Source organism: Emydura macquarii, unplaced genomic scaffold (genome assembly GCF_026122565.2).
Source record: "Emydura macquarii macquarii isolate MOO-44397 ecotype Brisbane River unplaced genomic scaffold, CSIRO-AGI_Emac_v2 contig_2825, whole genome shotgun sequence".
Lineage (NCBI taxonomy): Eukaryota > Metazoa > Chordata > Testudines > Chelidae > Emydura > Emydura macquarii.
Genome location: NW_027132962.1, coordinates 908,133 through 927,792, shown reverse-complemented (window position 1 = coordinate 927,792; position 19,660 = coordinate 908,133). Strand labels below are relative to the sequence as shown.

Below are 19,660 nucleotides of genomic sequence, written 5' to 3'. Positions count from 1 at the left end.
ACTAAAAACAATTAGTTATTATATAAAGTCTAATTTTCAGTAAAATCACTTTCTAACTTGGTTGCACAGAAAAGTTTGCAGATCAGCATTGCTGACTAAAGAAATCTTTTACATACTTTCTCATCAGATCTTCAGTTGTGCTTTTGTACTGCTGCAGTAAAATTCTGTACATCAAATAAGTTAGTTACTTTCATGTAGTAAATGTGATGTACTGTAGTTACTACTTCAGTTTTGATGGATAAATGCAAATTGAGTGAAACTTTTTTCCATGAACTCTTCTATAGACAAGATTCTTGTTAATGACCGTCCAACAGGGAAACTGAATTATTTGTACACTTTGTTCTAGAACTGAATAATACATCTTACAAACAAGAGCCAATTAAATGAGACACTGACTTCACGGTATTATCATCTTTCAGAATACTCCAATAAAGTGTTTCCAGGCAATGATTGAAGAATATATTAAATGTATTCTTACTTCAGAGTTGCATCATCATTAGCTCACATAAGTATTAAAATTTAAACTAGTTTCAGACAATCTCAGCTAACACTTAAATCAGTGGTGCACAAACTTTTCCAGTCACGCCCCCCCCTTACCATTAACAGAATCTATCTGCACCTCCTCCTTCCCTCCCCCCCCCCTTGCAATTAATGCATAATCAAGGCTTCCTCAGCAATGATGCTTGGGCTGAAGGCAGAGCTGGGGGTGGAATTGGGGATGGGGAAGAGCTAGTCTGGGGGCAGAGAGGAAGGGAATGAGGGCAGAGTTGGCTGGAGCAGGGTTGGGGTGGAATGGGCCGGGAGGTGGAGCTGGGCCTGGAGGCAGAGCAGGACTGGGGGCTGAATGGGGTTGGGGTGGAGCTGGTCTAGGGGCAAAGTGAGACTGGAAGCATGATGCTTCTTTCCCACCCCCATGGGGGCTGGCCCAGGCCTCACCGCATTCCCCCACCCCCTAAACGTTCCTCTGCACCCCCGTAGGTGGGTGGGCCCCACAGTTCGGGGACCACTGACTTAAGTATATAGTTTTATTGCTTCTAGTTAAATTCTGAAAGACTTCATTTTTTTCTAGGCAACTGAATATTTCGTGTTTAAGTGTGGTTGCCTACATTTGATATTCAGATTAATCCACATATCGCTCTATACCTGGCTGAGTCGAATCAGTAAAGTATCTGAATGCTGGTAGCTCCCTCAAAACTTTTAAATGTAAATGGCTATGGAAATAAAACCTGTTAAATCCTTTTACAAAGGTTCAAAGTATATTTTAAATTGGCAGTTACTGTATACATGACCTTGATTTTTGTAACTCTCAAGGTAGCAGCACTATACTCACATTTAAAAAATACTAGTTTACTCTAACTTTATTGGAATGTTGTTAGGATAATTCACAATGGAGATGTTGAACAGCTGAATTTTATTATTCTCTTTAAATCTTCAATTTTGAACTTGAGTTCAGTTGACCCTAGTTCTAGAATTCTAGTATAAGTAAAGACTTTCAGAGGAAACATTGTTTAGGAATAAGTAATGATGTACTGTAAGCTTCCTCTGAGGACTATAAGGAGATATGTAGGTCTTCTTTTTAGCAATGCATATTTAAACGTATTTGACTTGTTGCAATAGCTCCGTTGATTCTTGTTAAAGTGAAAAATCCAAAGCTACTTCTAGAAAATAACAGAAACCCTATGGGAATTGTTACAAAAAACCTTTTAAAGGACATTTTGGTAACTATCTTGTAGCAAAAAATATAGTAGGATTAAAACTTTTTGAGATGTTTCCATGTCATACATTCAAAGTAGCAAAATAGTAATGTGTAATTTCTTTATTATAAAACAACCTTAAATAGTTTCAAAAGTCAATAATTCCATAGCTTTCTGAATGGTGTCAGTTTTGCCACACAAACTGCTTCCACTGTGTCTAACATCTAGCTTTTAAAAAAGTCTCCCCTTTGTGTTTTCTCAAAATATCACAGCATATTTTTAAATGGGATTTGGAGAAGAAAAGGATGGAAGCATCACAATGTTTTCCTCAATTTAATGCAAAATAAAGATACATATTATAGTAATTTTATTAAAAACCTACAGCGATTCCTTGTCAGACAGCTTGAACTTCCAGTTTGGTTAACTGTAGATCACTATATAATTATGGAAAATGTTCACCAGTTTGCTTTCAGGCCAACTCTGCTGCATGTGTCCATGAGTTCCATAAAGACTGCATGCTTTCTGTTTAATACAAACTGTATATTTTTTTTACACCCATCCTTGCTTTTTATATTTTATTTTTGTTTCCCTTTCCTTGGTTGGATGCCTGTGTGTGTTTAATCCAAATCCCTGTCCAGTCCTGGAGTTTGAACTACGGAAAGCCAAGGAGACCATTCAGGCCCTCCGAGCCAACCTGACTCAGGCTGCAGGTGGTGTACATAAACCTTTTCTTTCGTCTTTCTACTTTGACAATGTAGAAGTAGCTGGGATCTTTCCATGTGTGAGAGAGTAAATTTTATTTAAAAATTTATTTTTTTTGCAGAAAATGAAGTTCCTTTGCAGGAACGAAAAAATTATAAATCAAGTCCTGAAATTCAGGTAAGTGGCTGACGGAAGTTGAGCTAATAACTTTAATCCACATTCTGTTGTAGCATAGCAATCACAAAGAATGTGAGCATAAGATTTACAGTTTTCATTGTTTTCTTTTTTCCAGGAGCCAATCAAACCTCTTGAGAAAAGAGCTCTAAACTTCCTAGTCAATGAATTTTTATTAAAGAATAGTTACAAGCTTACTTCAATAACCTTTTCAGATGAAAGTGATGATCAGGTAAAGTTTGGTTAACCATTCTGATAGCAGTGTTTGCCTGCACTTCTTGTTTTCAGATCTCGGTTTCTTTTTGTTTTTTATTTGGCCTTTTTTTTTTTTTTTGAGGTCAAAGTAGCTCTTAACAAGCAAGCTCTTCTCTTGCAAACTCTTATACTTGCAGTAAATTATATGCACCTGAGTAATCCCAGTGAAGTCAGTGGGACTACTATCATGCATAAAAGTGTGTGTGTTCATAAATATTTTGCTGATTAGAGCCAAAAATTGAAAGTGCAGAAGTTCTAAGTAATGCATCAAAATAAGCTTTGTTTTCAAAACATGTAAACAAGGAGCTGGAGAGCACATTAAAAATTTAGAACTGGATCAACTCATATTAACTAAAAACTGCATTATTCGCTAATCAGTCCATGTATACAACACTGAGCAGTGTTCAGATTAACTTTATACAAGTAATTAAGATTTTACTTCAAATTCAATAGCCCTGTTTTGGTTGTGTACAGTCCATCACTGGTCTATATCTAGTATTTACTTCTAGAAGAAACAATGTATTCATTATTTCAGAGCATTTATAATCTGGTAATCCATTTTATTTTTGGTCTTTTGATGCAGCAAGTATTATCCAGTTGTAATTCATAAATGCAAACCCACCATATATTTTCCGTGCACTTATACGCTCACACAGTGTCATTCTTAAAAGGTGTGTTGAAGAATTTCGTTGTTGTAGAATTTTTAACATTATCTTCTGAACACCTTCAACTGATCATAAAGTATTTATTATCAGTAACCATTGTATGTATCAGTTTCATGTGTATTCTAATCACAGCACATAGAGAGTGAAATGAGAAATTAATTTTCCAGACAACTTGTCATGCATTTTTTCATCAGAAGTAATTATATGGAGCAAAATTATTCCATTAGGGTAACTATTCTAAGTTTGTATTGCGATTTCCTCAGTTTAGCATGTTTAGAAAAGTTTGATTTATCTGCTCATTTCTGGGTTAATGTAGACAGTCACTGAGGTTTAGAACCAACATGCAGAGAAAGAGTTCGGCTCTTCTGATTGGCTGGGAAGAATTAGTCAATCAACAATGGTGTTATGGTTTACAACGACAGCTTTACAAGTAGGGGGGAAACAATGTTTTTTCAAAAATTCGATTTCATTTTATGTGTCATAGAACAAATACCAAGAAAATGATATTCTAATTGCTACCTAAAGTAACAGGAAACACATGCCACAAATTGATAAATATGGTACTATGACTTCTTTTCTAGTCATTGGCAGTATGTATATATGATGAACGCTTCAGAGTCCTCAGCTAAAATCTCTATGAAGTTAGTAAATAGAAATCCCAAATCAATTTTATCAGTATGTTTATCCCTAGCATAAAATATTGCGCAGCAATTTTCATAAATTTATACAATACCTATTTCTCAGTCAACTCAGAATTTACCGTCTGTTTTTAAGGCTCAGTAAAAATGAAGTAAGCGATGTGGAATTACTATTACATAGTATTGGATGACATTTTGTAAATCCATATAACAATGGACAAAGAGCATAACTTTATGGAAAAACGTAAACGCTTCCACATATTACATGACAATTTCTACAATGTTGGAATAGTGTGGAACAGAACTATCAGTTTATTTCTAAAATAAATTATTTGAATTCTTTGACGCTCTCCATTAAATATGGTCTCCTTAAGACACAATTCTGCTCTGCAGAGTGACTCCACAAAAATTAAATGGTTGGGTTGCACATTTCTCACATTTTATCAAATGTGTTCAGTTTACAGGGAAAAAATATATTTTCTAATGGTTAGCCCTGCAAATTCAACCCATTCTCTGAGAGTCAAGCTCGATTCTCTACTTCTCATGCATAATCAGCAATAACAGAACTTTTGTGGGCCAAATACTACCCTCAAAGGATTGTTACTTTGGTGTAATTTATTGGAACGTAGCAAACAATCCTGTTCATGATGCCCAAGAAAGAAGCTAAAGCTAACAGCCTTACAGAAGTGTTGGCTCTGGGGATGCCAGGAATAAACTCACTAAAGTAAGCAAATATGATATTGATGACACACATGGAATAGTTCTGTGCTATTTCACATAATGACTTTTTCTGAGCAAAACTGCGCTTTAATAAATATTTCTACAGATTGCCTGCCATGTTTTATGCCTATGTCTGCTTTTATTTAATAGATTTTTACATTTCCCCTGAAGTGCATAGAAGAGCTATGTTTACCTTGTAACTATTGATGAATGAATAAAACAATGGCAACACATAGAATTAATGCATTGTCACAATGTCAGAAATGGAATATCAGAGGAAGAGTCAAAATATTTATTACTAGAATAAATCGAAAACGAGAAAAAGTTTTGCTAAATCTTTCTCTACTTGGTGGGGGGAAAAAATCTACTGAAAACTTCCAACCAGCTCTAATTATAATAAGTACTACCACATTGTCATTCTGTGCAATTAATAGTCTACAATATATATACTAGAAAAATTATTGAAGTCATAACAGCACCTGAAACCCCAGTCAGGATTGGGTTGTACTGAGTGCCGTACTAATACACGGGATGACATGGTTTCAAAGCACAGACAGGTTATCCCACTTCAACGTGTGTTAAAATTTTCAGTTTATTACTGTGAAATTGTTCACAAATAAAACAGGAACAGAAAACCTCTGAATTATATCATTATATGTTTTAGAATAAAAATACAGCATGCAGAATTTGGTTCCAGATTAATTGGTAGCTTTATCACTTCACACAAGACTTGTGTATGACACTTGTGCAACCAGGATATGCATAAAAAGACAGTGGTGGTGGTGAGGAATTCCAGATCTCTAATATAAAACAAGAAATGTATGCCTGAAGAACAGTGAAAAAAGAATTGTACAAAAATGTCTGCATTTAATACCTTTGAAGATGCTCTTCAAAGGTATGTCTGAACAGCAGTTGGGAGCATGCATCCCAGCATGTGTAGATACTGGTGCTAGTTCTGCTCAAGTTAGCACGCTAAAAGTAGCAACGTGGAATGGATGGCCACCGGCTCGAGCTAGCTACACATATCTGTACTTGAGGTTAGGCAGATTTGTGCTTGGGTGGCTTGCCCAAGCACCCAGGATGGTGGCCACACTGCTGTTTTTAGCACACTTGCTTAAGCAGAGCTATTGCTTGCCCATTTTCCCACTCTGGGAAGCACAATCCCGGTTGCTGAGTAGATATACCCAAAGTGACACAATACCTGGGTAATCAAATATATTTTTAATGTCTTACACATGTTCTTCTCTTTTCTTATGTTAGGTATTTTGAACAAATTTAACAATGGAGATAGAAATAATGCAAAATATTCAAACATGGAAATAGAGAACTTTAGGTGATCATCTAAAAAGATAAAATGGTCCCCAACTTTTGAAATGTACACAATTATTGTGATTGAGTGCCCAATAGTGAATGTAAATATGCACACAAATAACCAGTTAAGTAAGTAATGGATCATTTGTGCACAGTTTCTGTGACTTCGCATTTTTGATAGTTTAGGCCTCTGTGTTAGATACATACATACAATAAAATCCACGTGTAAGTGTATGTGTGTATGTATGAAGTGGATTTTATTTTAGTTATTTATCTAAACTATCACAAAAAGACCCCTGTATCAGTTGTACAGTATCCTTCTACCAGCTGCCTGCTTTATGCTAAAAATGTGCCTGAGCATTATACCTGATAAAATCCACAATACTTATGAAGGAAAACTACAGATATCGTCAGATGTGCATTTTGGAAGGCCTCTTAATGCAGAGCCTAGAAATTTCTTTGGAATCTTACTATTATCTGTCCTGGAACAGAAACTTTAACTTCTATTTTTCCCATCAGTTGGTTATAAGCAGCACACCTTGTACTCTCCAAGTTACCTTGACATTTTGATATAAGTGTCGTCTTGTCGTGCAGGTATATACATGTAATGAAGTGAACAAAAATTCAAGGATAAGAAGCAGTGTTCTATAGATCTCTGACTCTGCTTTTAATCTTTTCAAGGATTTTGAATTGTGGGATGATGTAGGATTGAACATTCCAAAACCTCCAGATTTGTTACAACTCTATCGTGACTTTGGAAACCATCAAATAACTACAAGAGATGTTGTGGATGTAGCAATTGGTGTAGAAGAAGAGGAATTAGAGGTTACCACTCCTACACTAATGAGCATTCCTGTATTTGGAGCACCACAGTCAATAGAAGTAAGATAATAGTTAAGACACTTATACAGATTTGTTATGTACTGTTATAACTGCAGTTTGCTAAATTGTTTTCATTTTTATCTTGCATTTAGCCATGCTTAATAGTGCAAAAATTAGAAGATCAAATTAATGCATTAAACAGTGAGAAATGGTCTTTGATGGAACAAATCCGAAGACTAGAAAGGTATGTATTTTTTATTTTGCAGCATTTTACATATATTCAGTGTGTGCGTGTTCTTAAAAAAAGCAACACACACCTCAGTAGAGGTTCATAGGGATTCTCAGAACCGGCAGAATCTTACCATTTAATATACAGAAGAACCTCAGAGTTACAAACTCCAGAGTTACGAATTGTCTGGTTAGCCACACGCCTCATTTGGAAACAGAAGTACGCAATCAGGCAGCACAGCAGCAGAGACGAAAAAGAGCAAATACTGTACTGTACAGTGTTAAATGTAAATTACTAAAAAAAAGAGAGTTTAAAAAAAAAGATTGTTTGTTTCATTTAAATTAAGGTGGTTAAAAGCATCATTTTTCTTCTACATAGTAAAGTTTCAAAGTTGTATTAAGTCAATATTCCATTGTAAACTTCTGAAAGAACAACTGTAATGTTTGTTATGAACATTTCAGAGTTACAAATAACCTCTATTTCCAAGGTGTGTTTAACTCTGAGTTTCTACTGTATGGCTTGGGGAGTCAAGAGGATCTGAGAGAGAGAAAAGTAATTGCTTGGAAGGGGCTTGGTAGTGAACCTGTAGAGTTGCTGGGTGTGGGTGTGAGGAGTATGGAACAGTTTTTTGTGGGGGAGCAAGAGATTGTTACGGAGCATCCCCCATGCAGACCCTGGCTGACACTTAGCCTCTTTCATTCAGCCAGGCACATCTGTATATGTCTCCATGTGGCCCTGTATCCTCACTTCCCATGTGGCCCTCTATCCTCGGTTCCCCTGTCGCTGTGTGGCCCTGCACACCCATTCCCATTCAGCCCCTGGCTCAATGTTGTCATCCCACTAACTCCTGTGCCCCCGCCCCAGCCTGTCCCCCTTCCCCACTAGCCCTTCTGAACCTTAGTTTGTGTGACCCCCAACAGCCCTGGGTGCCCCACTCTGTCCATCCTCCCCATATCCCGTGCCTCCTTACCTGGCCCCACAGGCAGGGCACTGTGAGGAAGGCAGCCTCTGCCACCTCCCTCTCTGCAACTTGCTGCTTCTTCCTGTAAGCCAGCTGCCCTCTTCTGTTCTCACATCAGCCCTTGGCAGGCAAAAGGTGTAATTGCAGCATGACCCCTCTCACGGCTTCCCTTCGCCTCCTGTTAGAATCAGTTATTCTGCAGGGGGCGGGAGGATCTACAGGGGATGTTTAATTCTGTGCTTGTGCAGTGGCACAGAATTCCCCAAGCAATATTAAATATAGATAGATAAGGAATCTTATTTAAATATGTTTAAACAATTAAACTAAAAAGAACTTACTATACCTTTTGCTTTTTACTGTTTAATTGTTTGTTTGCATTTCTCTCTGCTTGGAAAAAGAAAATCTGTTTGTCTCTTTCACTTCTGTCATCAATTTATTTTGGTTCCTAAGTGCTGCAATACTTGTATTGCAAACACTGTTGGGGGATGTTCATTTTAACAACTTTCTCCTTTTGAAATAAGAAAAAAACCTGTTAGTAGCTTTTAAGTATCCTTTAAGTTACAAAATAACATCTCTTCAGAATGTGTAGCTATATATACAAAAGGGGATAGCTCTCAGTCACTTTGTCAAAGTATATAGCTTACCATTTCAGGGCAGATGAAAGTATATTAAATATTGAACTCCGAAAATTAATTTAAAGCCTAAACATCTTGAATATTACACTTCATATGGATTTGTGCTTCTTGACACTTTGTGTTTGTTGAATCTTTTGGGCTCCCCCTGCAACACACACAGCTGAGTCTTTCTACCCTTTCACCTTTAAGATATTTCTGGCTACAACACTTCATTTGTTTTTAAAGTGCACACCTACCCTGCAAAAAAACCAAAAACAAAACATGGTGGCAGTGAATCTCAGCACAAGTCAGCTGATTTGAGCTTGTGCTACAGGATTAAAATAGTGGTGTAGACATTCCCACTTAGGCTGGACCTCTGGCCCTGCGATGCATTCCCCTCACCAGCGGAACATCTGTACTGGTATTTTTAGCCTATAGCACAAGCCTGAGTCAGTTGGTCTAGGCTCTGCGACTTTGGTTGTTTTTTTTCTGAAGTGTGTAGATGTACCCTATGGTTAAAGGAGCATAGCATGCCAGAGTGTTCACCAGCAGATCTCATATATTATAAGATGACACATTATTGAAGTTGTAAAATATATTGAAGGTAAAAAAGGATAGAAATGTAGCAGATGTTCATTTAGACCACAATATTTTCATATTTCAGTTGTCTGATTCAGATCTTCTGTTGAAAAGCTGCAAACAATATAACATTTGTTTTTCTTCTTTTAGTGAAATAGACTTCCTCAAGAATGAAAGCTTTGCTGTTCCCGTGGTTTGTGACTTAGTACACTCCTCTTTAGACCAAGTGCCTCTCTCAGTTCCAGAGGACAATGGAAGTTACTTAGATATCAAGAGTTCTAACAATGACAGTAAACATGGAAAAACTGAGGAAATAAGTCTTTCCACATTGGCTGAAGCAGATTCAAAGACACCTAAAGATGATACACTAAATTCTCTTCCAGCTAAAGAGAAAGAGAAATTGCCCTCTTGTGCTCTATCAAATAAAGCTGCAGTACACTTTGATAAACCTAATAGGTTAGTGATAAAAGTTCTTAACTGAAATGCTTCCATTAGATTTTTTGCGGAGTAGAGAGATTTAAAAAAAAAAGTATGGTGTTACAGAGTTCTTATTTGTTTTCTACTTCTTGCTTCCTAATTTCCAGTCATTAGTCCTTCATTTAAGTGTAATAGATGGCTTTTACAAATTTCTCTAATTTCTTCTGTATTTTGGGGGGATGTAAGTTCATAGAGTACACTTGTTTAAGATGTTAAATTGCACATTTTCAATTTTAAAACTAAATAGTAGGATCATTTATTTCCTTCTGTCCACTCCTAAGTTCAGAATTGCAGGGAGAAAACACCAAAATCAAAGCAATGAATGAGGGGAGGGAGGATGTGACCATTTTTTCCCCCTGTGTTCCATCTCTATGCAATCCTATTTTGTTCCTCCTTCAGAGAGATTGAGGAGTTTGAAACTTAAGTGTTGTTTAGACAAAAGTGTACCAAATTAATTAAAAATGTTAACTGTCTAATTACAATTTACAGGTGAAAAATCTATGAATTTTACTGTCTTATCCTTCTAGGAAGTATGTCCCAGTAACTCAGATGCTGGAGGTTAAGACTTGGATCTTGTCATCACTAGAAATGTTGTATTAAAATGCAACCTTAAAGCTCTGTAAATTTATATGAGCTTAAATAAGACTTTGCAGTCAGCGTGTATGCAGATACATTGTATCAGCTGGTAAAGGGTAAATCCTGGTTCCAGTAGGACTTATTCATGACCATCTGATATTAAATGAGAATATTAATATAGTAGGCATCAGAGAAATATGGTGGAACTATGATAATCAATGGGACAGTGTAATAAGAGGATACAAATATATAGGAATGACAAAGCAGGTTGTGTTGGTCGGAGAGTTGCACTATATGTGAATGAAAGCATAGTCAAGTATTGTAAAAATCTTAAATGAGTCAAACTGTACCATAGAATCTCTATGGATAGGAATTCTGTGTTTGAATAATAATGTAGCAGTAGGAGTATATTCCTGACCGCCAGACCAGGATAGGGATGGTGATTGTGAAATGCTCAGGGAGATTAGAGAGAATGCAAAAACAGAAAACCCAGTAATAATGGGGGATTTCAACTATCCCCAGATTGAATGGGTATGTCATCTCAGAACATAAGAACAGCCATACTGGGTCAGATCAATGGTTCATCTAGCCCAGTATCCTGTCTTCTGACAGTGGCCAATACCAGGTGCTTCAGAAGGAATTAATAGAATGGGTAATCATCAAGGGATCCATATTGTCGGCCATTCCCAGCCTCTGGCAAACAGCAATGCAGGATGCAGAGATATAGTTTCCAGAAACTACATAAAATTTTTGATGACTTTATTGCAGCAGCTAGTCCTGGAACCCACAAGGAGAGAGACAATTCTTGATTTTAATCCTAAATGGAGCACGGGATCTGGTTCAAGAGGTGACTATAGCTGAGCTGCTCAGTAGTAGCGAACATAATGTAATTAAATTGACATTTCGCTCTCTACCAGGATGTTCAAAGAAACCCCCAACAGGAGCATTTAATATCCAAAAGGGGAGCTACACAAATATGAGGAGGCTGGTTAAATGGATATTAAAAGGAACAGTCACGAGTGAAATCCCTGCAAACTGAATGGAAACTTTTAAAAAACACCATAGTTCGAACTATCTGAATACCACAAATTAAAAAAAAAAAAAAAAGTAAGAGTACCAGAAAAATGTCAAAATAAGTAAACAGAGTAAAAAAGTTTGTTTGAGGCAAAAAGACATCCTTTTAAAAATTGGAAGTCAAATCCTAGGGAGGAAAATTGAAAGGAACATAAACTCTGGCAAGTCAAGGGTAAAATATAATTAGGCAGGCCAAAAAAGAATTAGAAGAGCAACTAGCAAAAGACTCATAAAAACTAACAGCAAAATAAATTTTTAGTACATCGAAAGCAGGAAGTCAGCCAAACAATCACTGGGGCCACTGAATGATTGAGGTGCTGCAGAAGCACTCAAAGAAGACAAGGTCGTGGCGGAAAAGCTAAATGAATTCTTTGCATCAGTCTTTATTGCAGAGGACATGGGGGAAATTGTCACACCTGAGCCATTCTTTTTAGCTGACATCTAAGGAATTGTCACAGATTGAGGTGTCAGTAGAGGAGGTTTTGGAACAAATTGATAAATTAAATAGTAAGTCACTGGAACCAAATGGTATTCACCCAAGAGTTCTGAAGGAACTCGAATACAAAATTGCAGAACTACTAACTATGGTATGTAGCCTATCTCTTAAATCAGTCCCTGTAGCAGATGGCTGGAGGACAGCTAATGGTATGCCAATTTTTTAAAAAAGGCTCCAGAAGCAACTTTTCTGAGTTATAATCCTAGTTTCTTTGTCTGACCAAGATCTTAAATCTCATAATCATCTCAGAAAAAGTATACTTATCACCTAGCTGCAGATATTTTTGAGTATTGTAGTTGTGGGGAGAAAGAAAGTTAAACATCCATATAACCAATAGGAATATTGTAGTCCAAAATTCCTTAGTCCAGGAATTTGTACAAACTTCTAAAGTTACTGTTCTCATACATATAGAGCTCTCTGAGTAAGATTTTCTTATGTGTTGTTTCAACTCTTCCTCCTTTCTCAGGGGACCCCAGTATCCAACCTAGTTGCTTTTGTTATGTTTCTTAGCTTTCCAACTATTCCGGTCGTAACTGATGCAAAATGTTGTAGATGTGTTTGTACTTCTGGAATTAGTTTCCATCCAAGAGTCTATAAAGCAAAAAGCTACGTTTTGTTTTTAGTATATTCCTTTGACTTATGTACTTCATAAAGTAGTAGATCAGTGCGCTCCCTCACTTCTGAAAAATTCAGTACATTTTTTTTTAAAGTTAGTTTTAAGTATACCACTTGTTTCTGTATTTTGTAGAGCTAGTCAGAATTTTCCAACCATAACGTTTTCATGCTGAAAAATGTTGAAAACAATTTTTTCAAAGGAATGTATTCAGTTATATCTGCCTATTATTTGATGGAAAATTTCAAAACTGGTATTTTCTTTAAAAAATCAGACTTCTGGAATTCTGCTTTTGTTTTCTATTTTTTTCCCTATTGCCACAGAATGCAGTAAAATTTCTGGGGTTTTCCCCCTTTTTCTGTAACTGAGTATGGGGGGAGGGGTCTTTTTCCCCAAAAAACTTCCTCAACTTCTGAGAAGTTACTAGCAACAGGAAAAAATTAAACTCTATCACTTTCCCACTCTAACTTCTCAAAAATTGACCAAGTTCTGAAAAGTTGGAGTGAAAAAAGAAGAGAAATGAAAATATGGGTGAGGAACTCTGGACATTGTCCTATTGCAGGTTGTCAAAAATGAAAACAAAAGATGGTAAGACTCACTTTTTTTTAAACATTTCACTTTTAAAAAAAAAACACAACAAATTCATTGTAAATTCTGCAAAGTAGAAATAACTTCAGTTTTTTGCAAAATTGTTTCTTCATATTTTGACTAGTCTCTAGTATTTTTGTTGAATATCCAGTGTATTAATTTTTCAAAATGTAAGACTAATAAATTACTATGAAGTTCTAGTAAGAATAATCTTAACTTTCAGAAGTTAAAATGTCTTTAAATGCAAGGTTTTAGGTACAAATATGCACTATTTTAAATAAAATTTTGAATGTGGGGTTCAACTCAGAATACTTATGTGCATCCAGTGGAAAACTTAAACCTGAAGGCATATTTTTCTTCATAGGGAACAAAAGTAAATCACTAGCAGTGGTAAGGTTAACAAATTAAGTTTACATTTAGAAACTAGAATAGTTGCCCCTGCTTTCGAACAGCTTTAGCTTCCTTCATCTTTCATTTTTCAATCTGAATAAATACAGATGGATTAAGATGGTTTGTAGTCCTGATTTAGACCCTGACTCTAAGAATTTTAGTCAGGCAGAGCCCTGAATTTGCATGGAGCTCTATTGACTTCAGTGACCCTCCTGTTGCAGGAATAGGTCCTAAAATCATTCTTTGATTTTGCACTCAACAGAATAATTTATACTTAAAGGTAATATTTAATCCTCCTGAGGCAAAAGCAGAATGGACAATTTAAAATGAAGTTGGCTGGCAATTTCAGCTGAACATCAGACAGTCTTTTAAAGGTGGTAAAAATACTTCAAGGAATTGAATTAAAATGAGCAGTTTTTATAGATGTTGAGTTTAAACAGTTAGTAATTATCCAGAGTATTAACACTAAAGGTTAAATATTGATTTGCCAGAAGCTAGGGTAAGTTGAAAACATCAAGTCCTATTACTTAGTAAAGTATCTGTACATATATGAAGTTAAAGGAATAATCATTTGCCTACTGTTAAAGGAATAGTTTTATTGTTTGCAATATATTACTATTCAATGTTCTGAGAATTCCATCATGCAATAGTGACTGGATCTATTCTAACAATGGGTCTAGATTAGCCTGAAAACTGCTTAGTTAGGAGGGTAGATGTCAGATTTAAAGAATTAGAAACTACTCTCCTGATCATTCTTTTGCTGCCAGTGTGTGGAATTTTGGAAGAAATTTCAGTTGATGATTGAAAACATCCGTAAGTCATTGAAGCCCTGATTAGGAGGGAGAGCTGAGTTGAAATTGAGATAGCAAGTCTTTTAAATACTGAACATCCAGCTACATAGTCACAAGATGAGGCAAGTGCTGAATATATGTGTAGCAACTATATATTGAGCTGGCAATAGTGTGTCAGTAAAATGTAGCAAGAGGGTAGAATTATGGGAAAGATATGTCTCTAGCTGTAGATATATCCAGCCTATATATTCATACTTGTAGACTTTCTCCCTAAGTTAGATGGGCCTTATACATGGCTTGTAATGACAGGGGATGTCTGCTCTTCCTAACTGACTGGAAATGATGTATGTGAAGATGTACAAATTGAACTCTTTCAAAGCTATATTGAAACTACACAAATAAAAACCTACTCTAAAATCCCTTATTACAGCATGACTATATATACAGTAGCTGTTTGCGCATGTCTTGCCCAGATGGGAAGACAGAGAGCCTGCTTTGGATCACTGCAGGTGGCATAAAAAATTTTGAACCTGGATAGTCGTCAGGGAAAAATGCCTTGTGTAACAGATTGCAGTAGAGACCTGGACATAGTTGAGTTGAATGCGTCACAGATATTTACCGGGTGACTCATTTTAAGTGTTCAGTTGTTTGAATTAAACCTCATCCCAGGGTACTTGCATTCTTTGTATGATCCAGTTAAGCTAGCCTTTGCAATAAGTAAGCTACTTCCTGTGTTTGTTCTGTTATATATTTACTTTTTGTTCTTGTTTGCAATGCCTTCTTAGATTTGAAAATAAATCTTGAATACTCATGTCTATCAGCCTTCAAAAGGGTTTTCCATCTTTTTGTATATGTGAGGACAAAACCAAGCCTATCAATCAAAGCCTCTAAGGATTTTACCAGATTTGATAAAACAGATTCTAGAATCTAAGTATATAGTCCACCAATTATAATAAAATGTGTGTTTGCCAAGAGCTTACTTTCTAGCTATTGTTAATCAGGCCATCAGGAAACTTAGTGATAACTTGTCATAGTTACTTTTTGAATCTCTGGGAAATAGGGATAGAATTTTCATCTTGATTTTTTTTTTTAAATTTAAATTAAGGGGATATGAATCTTGACATCTTCAGAAATGTCTAAAACAACCAGGCCAGGATATGAAGTTTCAATTTCTAAAACTGGATTTTGTTAATATGAGCATCCTACTCTACAAAAATAAATGATTCAATATTTTCTTCAAGACAAACTGTGAGCAACTACGCTTTAAAATCTAAAATCTCTATCCCTCAAAACATGTCTACTTCCACAGTATATGGACAAACAAGTAGTTTAGTTAAATCAAGGTCATCACACAGCTCTACACTTCCTGCCTTCTAGATTTTTTTTACTGAATCTATTTAATATTCCCTCCCCATACATTTAAAAAAAAAAAAAAAAAAAAAAGTTTTATGTAACTGACAATATATTATGGTTATCTAAAATATATTATGTACTCTGTAGTGCTGTAAACTGAATATGGTTGTGAATGATTACATTGTATCCTGTATTCTGATTATTTAATTACAGTCTAGCTGTGAAAGACTTAACAGGTTGTTAAAAATGATGCAGGCAGTCCAGGGACACTTCTAGTATCCTTAGACTGCTGGAAGGTAAACACTCACATTCCAGGTCAGAAAATATCAAAGGAGACAGCTCAATGGGACTCTTTTTTTTTTTTTTTTTTTAGAATTACAAAACTGTACTTTTTGAGTTAGTGATTTCTTAAAAGGTGTTCATATGTCTTCATAATTCTCATTGCAATCCTAACAGATGGTGATATCTGTTTGCCATTTGCTTGATGATACTCTGATCAGAGAAAGTTCAATCAAGTCTAGGAAGTCCCCCTCATTGGTTTTTTTTTTAGTTTCATAGATTTATAATTCCAAAAATATTAATAAAGGGTCAGTGATACGTCATCAGTTTTATTCATACATTGGCCAAAAGGCCATTGCTCTCAGACCTTCTAGATCTGCTATCAAAACTTCATTCTCCCATTTTTCTAATAAGAAATTTCCTGACCAAAAGCTTAAGCCTGCATCCTGTTCCCACAGGATTTCCCCCTGTGGCTGACTAAAATGAACTAATTGCTGAAAAAAAGACTGAGAGCTCTACTAGTATCAAGAAAAATTGTATTGGAGAAACTTATGCCAGGATATGTATTGTACTGAAATATCTGTGCAAAGTATCTTGGCAATATCTTGGTATTTCTTCAGGATAGTCTTTCTTAAGCAAACTCAGGGTATGACTTCACTGATGGTGGCATGTTCGCCGCTGTCAGATCGATCTATACGGCTTGACTGAGTGGTCAGTGAAGACCCGCTCAATCCATCTGGAAGTCAACGCATTAAAACCACCCCCTCAAATGATGTAGCACTGCGTCGACGGGAATGCATTTCCTGTCAGCACAGCACAGTGAAGACACCGCATAGAAGAGGTGCTACGAAGTTGATGGGAGTTACGCAAGCTACTCTGAATAGCTTGCATAACTCCCATTCGCTGTTGCCAAATTTCAAGGTAAGTGTAGACCAGGCCTCAAAGTACCAGCTTCAGCTAGATCTAGAATAATAGGAGTAAGTAGGAAGGTTTTCTTTTGTCTCAGAACCATAGCACAAAATCTTTTAAAGCAGTTTCTCTAAACCCACATCCAGTCCCAATGCCCATGCTAAATCCTAAACTGTGTACAGCAATCCAAATGTCAGTCTTCTTGTCTTTTGAAGATGCCATACAAATTGCAATCACAATTACTGAAGAATTTCTAAATTAGGGGAGTTATTCACCAAACATTTTTCATATGAAAAGGCAATTCTCTGGACCAATACATTTTTTAATACAAAAAAAAGTTGGATGGAAAACATAATTGGAGACGTGGCTCAAACAGAACATAGGGTGAGCGCTTAGAATAGATTAGGAACTAGAAAATATAAGACAACCTTATTTCTATTTCTATTATTTTATCCAAGTGAAAAGAGTTTAGTAGATATCAGCTAGTTTGCCAAAATGCTAAATCTGAGGCATGCAAAGCAAGGTGAAGTTCTGCTGTAACCTCTAGTCTCAGAGATTAAACCGAGAGGTTATAGGCTTCTTACAAAGAAATCTTGATGGCAACAACTTAATCCCGCATTCATACTTCTGTGATGCACAAGTTACACTTGCAGTACATTTGGCTGAAAACAGTAGCACACTTTAGTGTCCCTGTTATCCTCAGCCTTGTAGCACAGAAATGTGTCTGTATAAGAGTGCTTTTCCTCCCAGTATAATCACTTATTCTTGACTTCAGGATTATAGGAGAAATAAGTGCTTAAAAAAATGTACGTTTACCAGATTTCTGTGTTCTGAATACTTGTATCCATCAATTTTAAGTTTTTACACAGGATGGGATATTTGCTTTTGTTGACATTTTGTAGTGTATCATATCTTCAAGCTCTATGGGAAACATATTGTTCATCTTATGTTCTTTCCTTTAAAAGTTGCAGAATGCTTTTAGCTCAGGCTCAGTAGTAAATTTACAGCCTCAGAAATTCTTCCTTGCTGGTTTTTCTAGAATACTGGAGTTTAGGATTGAAGGTTGTAATTGACGTCTGTGGTGTTGCCATCATTCATGCAATAAGATGGAAAATATCTCTGAGGCTTGTTGGATAGGAATATACACAAGAAAATAAACAAAGGAGGCAAAAATAGTATTTTCTCCTTGTCATTTGGCAGTTTACAAAGATTGTATTTTTTCTAGTGCTGCTAAAGCTAACACAGCTTCATTTTCCTCACTCTTTTAATCCTATTTTTGTCTGTGCAACACCATTATTTGCTATATGTAAGAATGTGACCCCTGTAGGAATAACTTCTGAATTAGGAAGATCACATTTTTAATCCAATCCAAAATGGCAGTTTAACAGGGAGTGGGAGGGAGCACTAGGGTTTGCTGATTTTAAAATCTAGTTCAGATATGACTTTAAATAAGGTTGCCCAATGGCAACTCATGACACCTGAAAAGCATGTTTTTTTATAAACAGACACACACTCACACTGCAAAACTGAATGGGTAAATAGAATTCCATCAATGTCAACTCTGATCTATTCTTTATTTTCCTCCTGACAAAATTATTTCAGGAAGTTGTCACCAGCTTTCCATCAAGCACTACTATCTTTCTGTCGGATGTCAGCAGACAGCCGTTTGGGATCAGAGGTATATTTTCCCTTATCATAAACAGAATACTCTTTTAATCTTCTCATTGACTGTCTGCCATTAACCAAGCAATAGCTCTAGCTTTTAACAAGACTTCATATACATTTAGATTTCATATTAATCCTGTGCGCAGGTATTAAAAACAAGGAATATGATTTATTGAGATTTAAATGATAGATTCTAAATTTTGAGATGTATTTATGCTCAATCACTAGTGACTATTTTTATAATTCTTGGAAAGCTTAGTATTTTAATAAATAAAAAAGGTTGCATTTCAATCACTGCATCTCATAAAAATAATGGGATTTCTAGGTATCTCGGATTGCAGACAGTGAAAAAAGTGTCATGTTAATGCTGGGACGTTGCCTGCCACACATTGTTCCTAATGTGCTGCTTGCAAAACGAGAGGTGAGGAACCCAAAAATGTTTTTATAATTTTCACCCTGTTGCCATTTTGTTCATTTTGAAGTTGTTCTGTTTTTATTTCTTGAAAGTCTGTTACTTGCAATCATATTCTTACTTTTGTGCATGCATCTCTGCTCCTAGAGAATGGTTTTACACCTCTGTCAGGTGAGTTAGTAAAACTGCATGGTGTATGATAATATTTTTTTCTGTGCTTAAGACGCCCATTAGCATTCTGCAAAACTTAACTGTTACTGTAGGTCCATCTGTTTGTCACTAACTTCGAAGCTTTATATTAGATAGACCCATTATTATTGAGTTTTCTTTTTAAAGCAGTAGGGATTCAAGTCTACTGATATTATAGTATGGGATTACTCTGTTTTATCAAAAGTTAGCAAGGATTAACTCAAGTTCATTTGGAACATAAAATAATCATTTTAATTTATTATCATTCAATGATTTAACATTATGTGGAGGAAATTGTTCAATCCTTTTGAACATAGACTTCGTAAAATGTCTATTAAACTAATATTCCTTGCACTGTTTGTTTAAATTTGTAATTTAAAATTAAATGAAGATGTGCTATAATATTGAATATAAATGGATTTGGGGTTCTAATCATAATGATGGATACTCTGGTGAATTTAAAGAGAGAGAAAAGGAAGCTAGA

At 35.8% G+C, this 19,660-nt stretch overlaps 1 protein-coding gene across 3 annotated transcripts in view; it reads left to right on the top strand.

Annotated features, from left to right (window-relative positions):
• The window catches only part of RELCH (RAB11 binding and LisH domain, coiled-coil and HEAT repeat containing), a 125,480-nt gene that overhangs the window by 23,695 nt on the left and 82,125 nt on the right, over positions 1 to 19,660 (top strand). For all 3 annotated transcript variants that reach the window (XR_010923624.1, XM_067567928.1, XM_067567927.1), the window contains exons 3-10: positions 2,333 to 2,404; positions 2,518 to 2,573; positions 2,689 to 2,802; positions 6,841 to 7,041; positions 7,134 to 7,225; positions 9,515 to 9,820; positions 18,513 to 18,588; positions 18,901 to 18,996. Coding sequence is in view for 2 of the 3 variants with exons in the window: in XM_067567928.1 (XP_067424029.1) it covers positions 2,333 to 2,404; positions 2,518 to 2,573; positions 2,689 to 2,802; positions 6,841 to 7,041; positions 7,134 to 7,225; positions 9,515 to 9,820; positions 18,513 to 18,588; positions 18,901 to 18,996 (1,013 nt within the window). In the remaining variant the exon portion in view is untranslated. The remainder of the gene's footprint in view (positions 1 to 2,332; positions 2,405 to 2,517; positions 2,574 to 2,688; positions 2,803 to 6,840; positions 7,042 to 7,133; positions 7,226 to 9,514; positions 9,821 to 18,512; positions 18,589 to 18,900; positions 18,997 to 19,660) is intronic.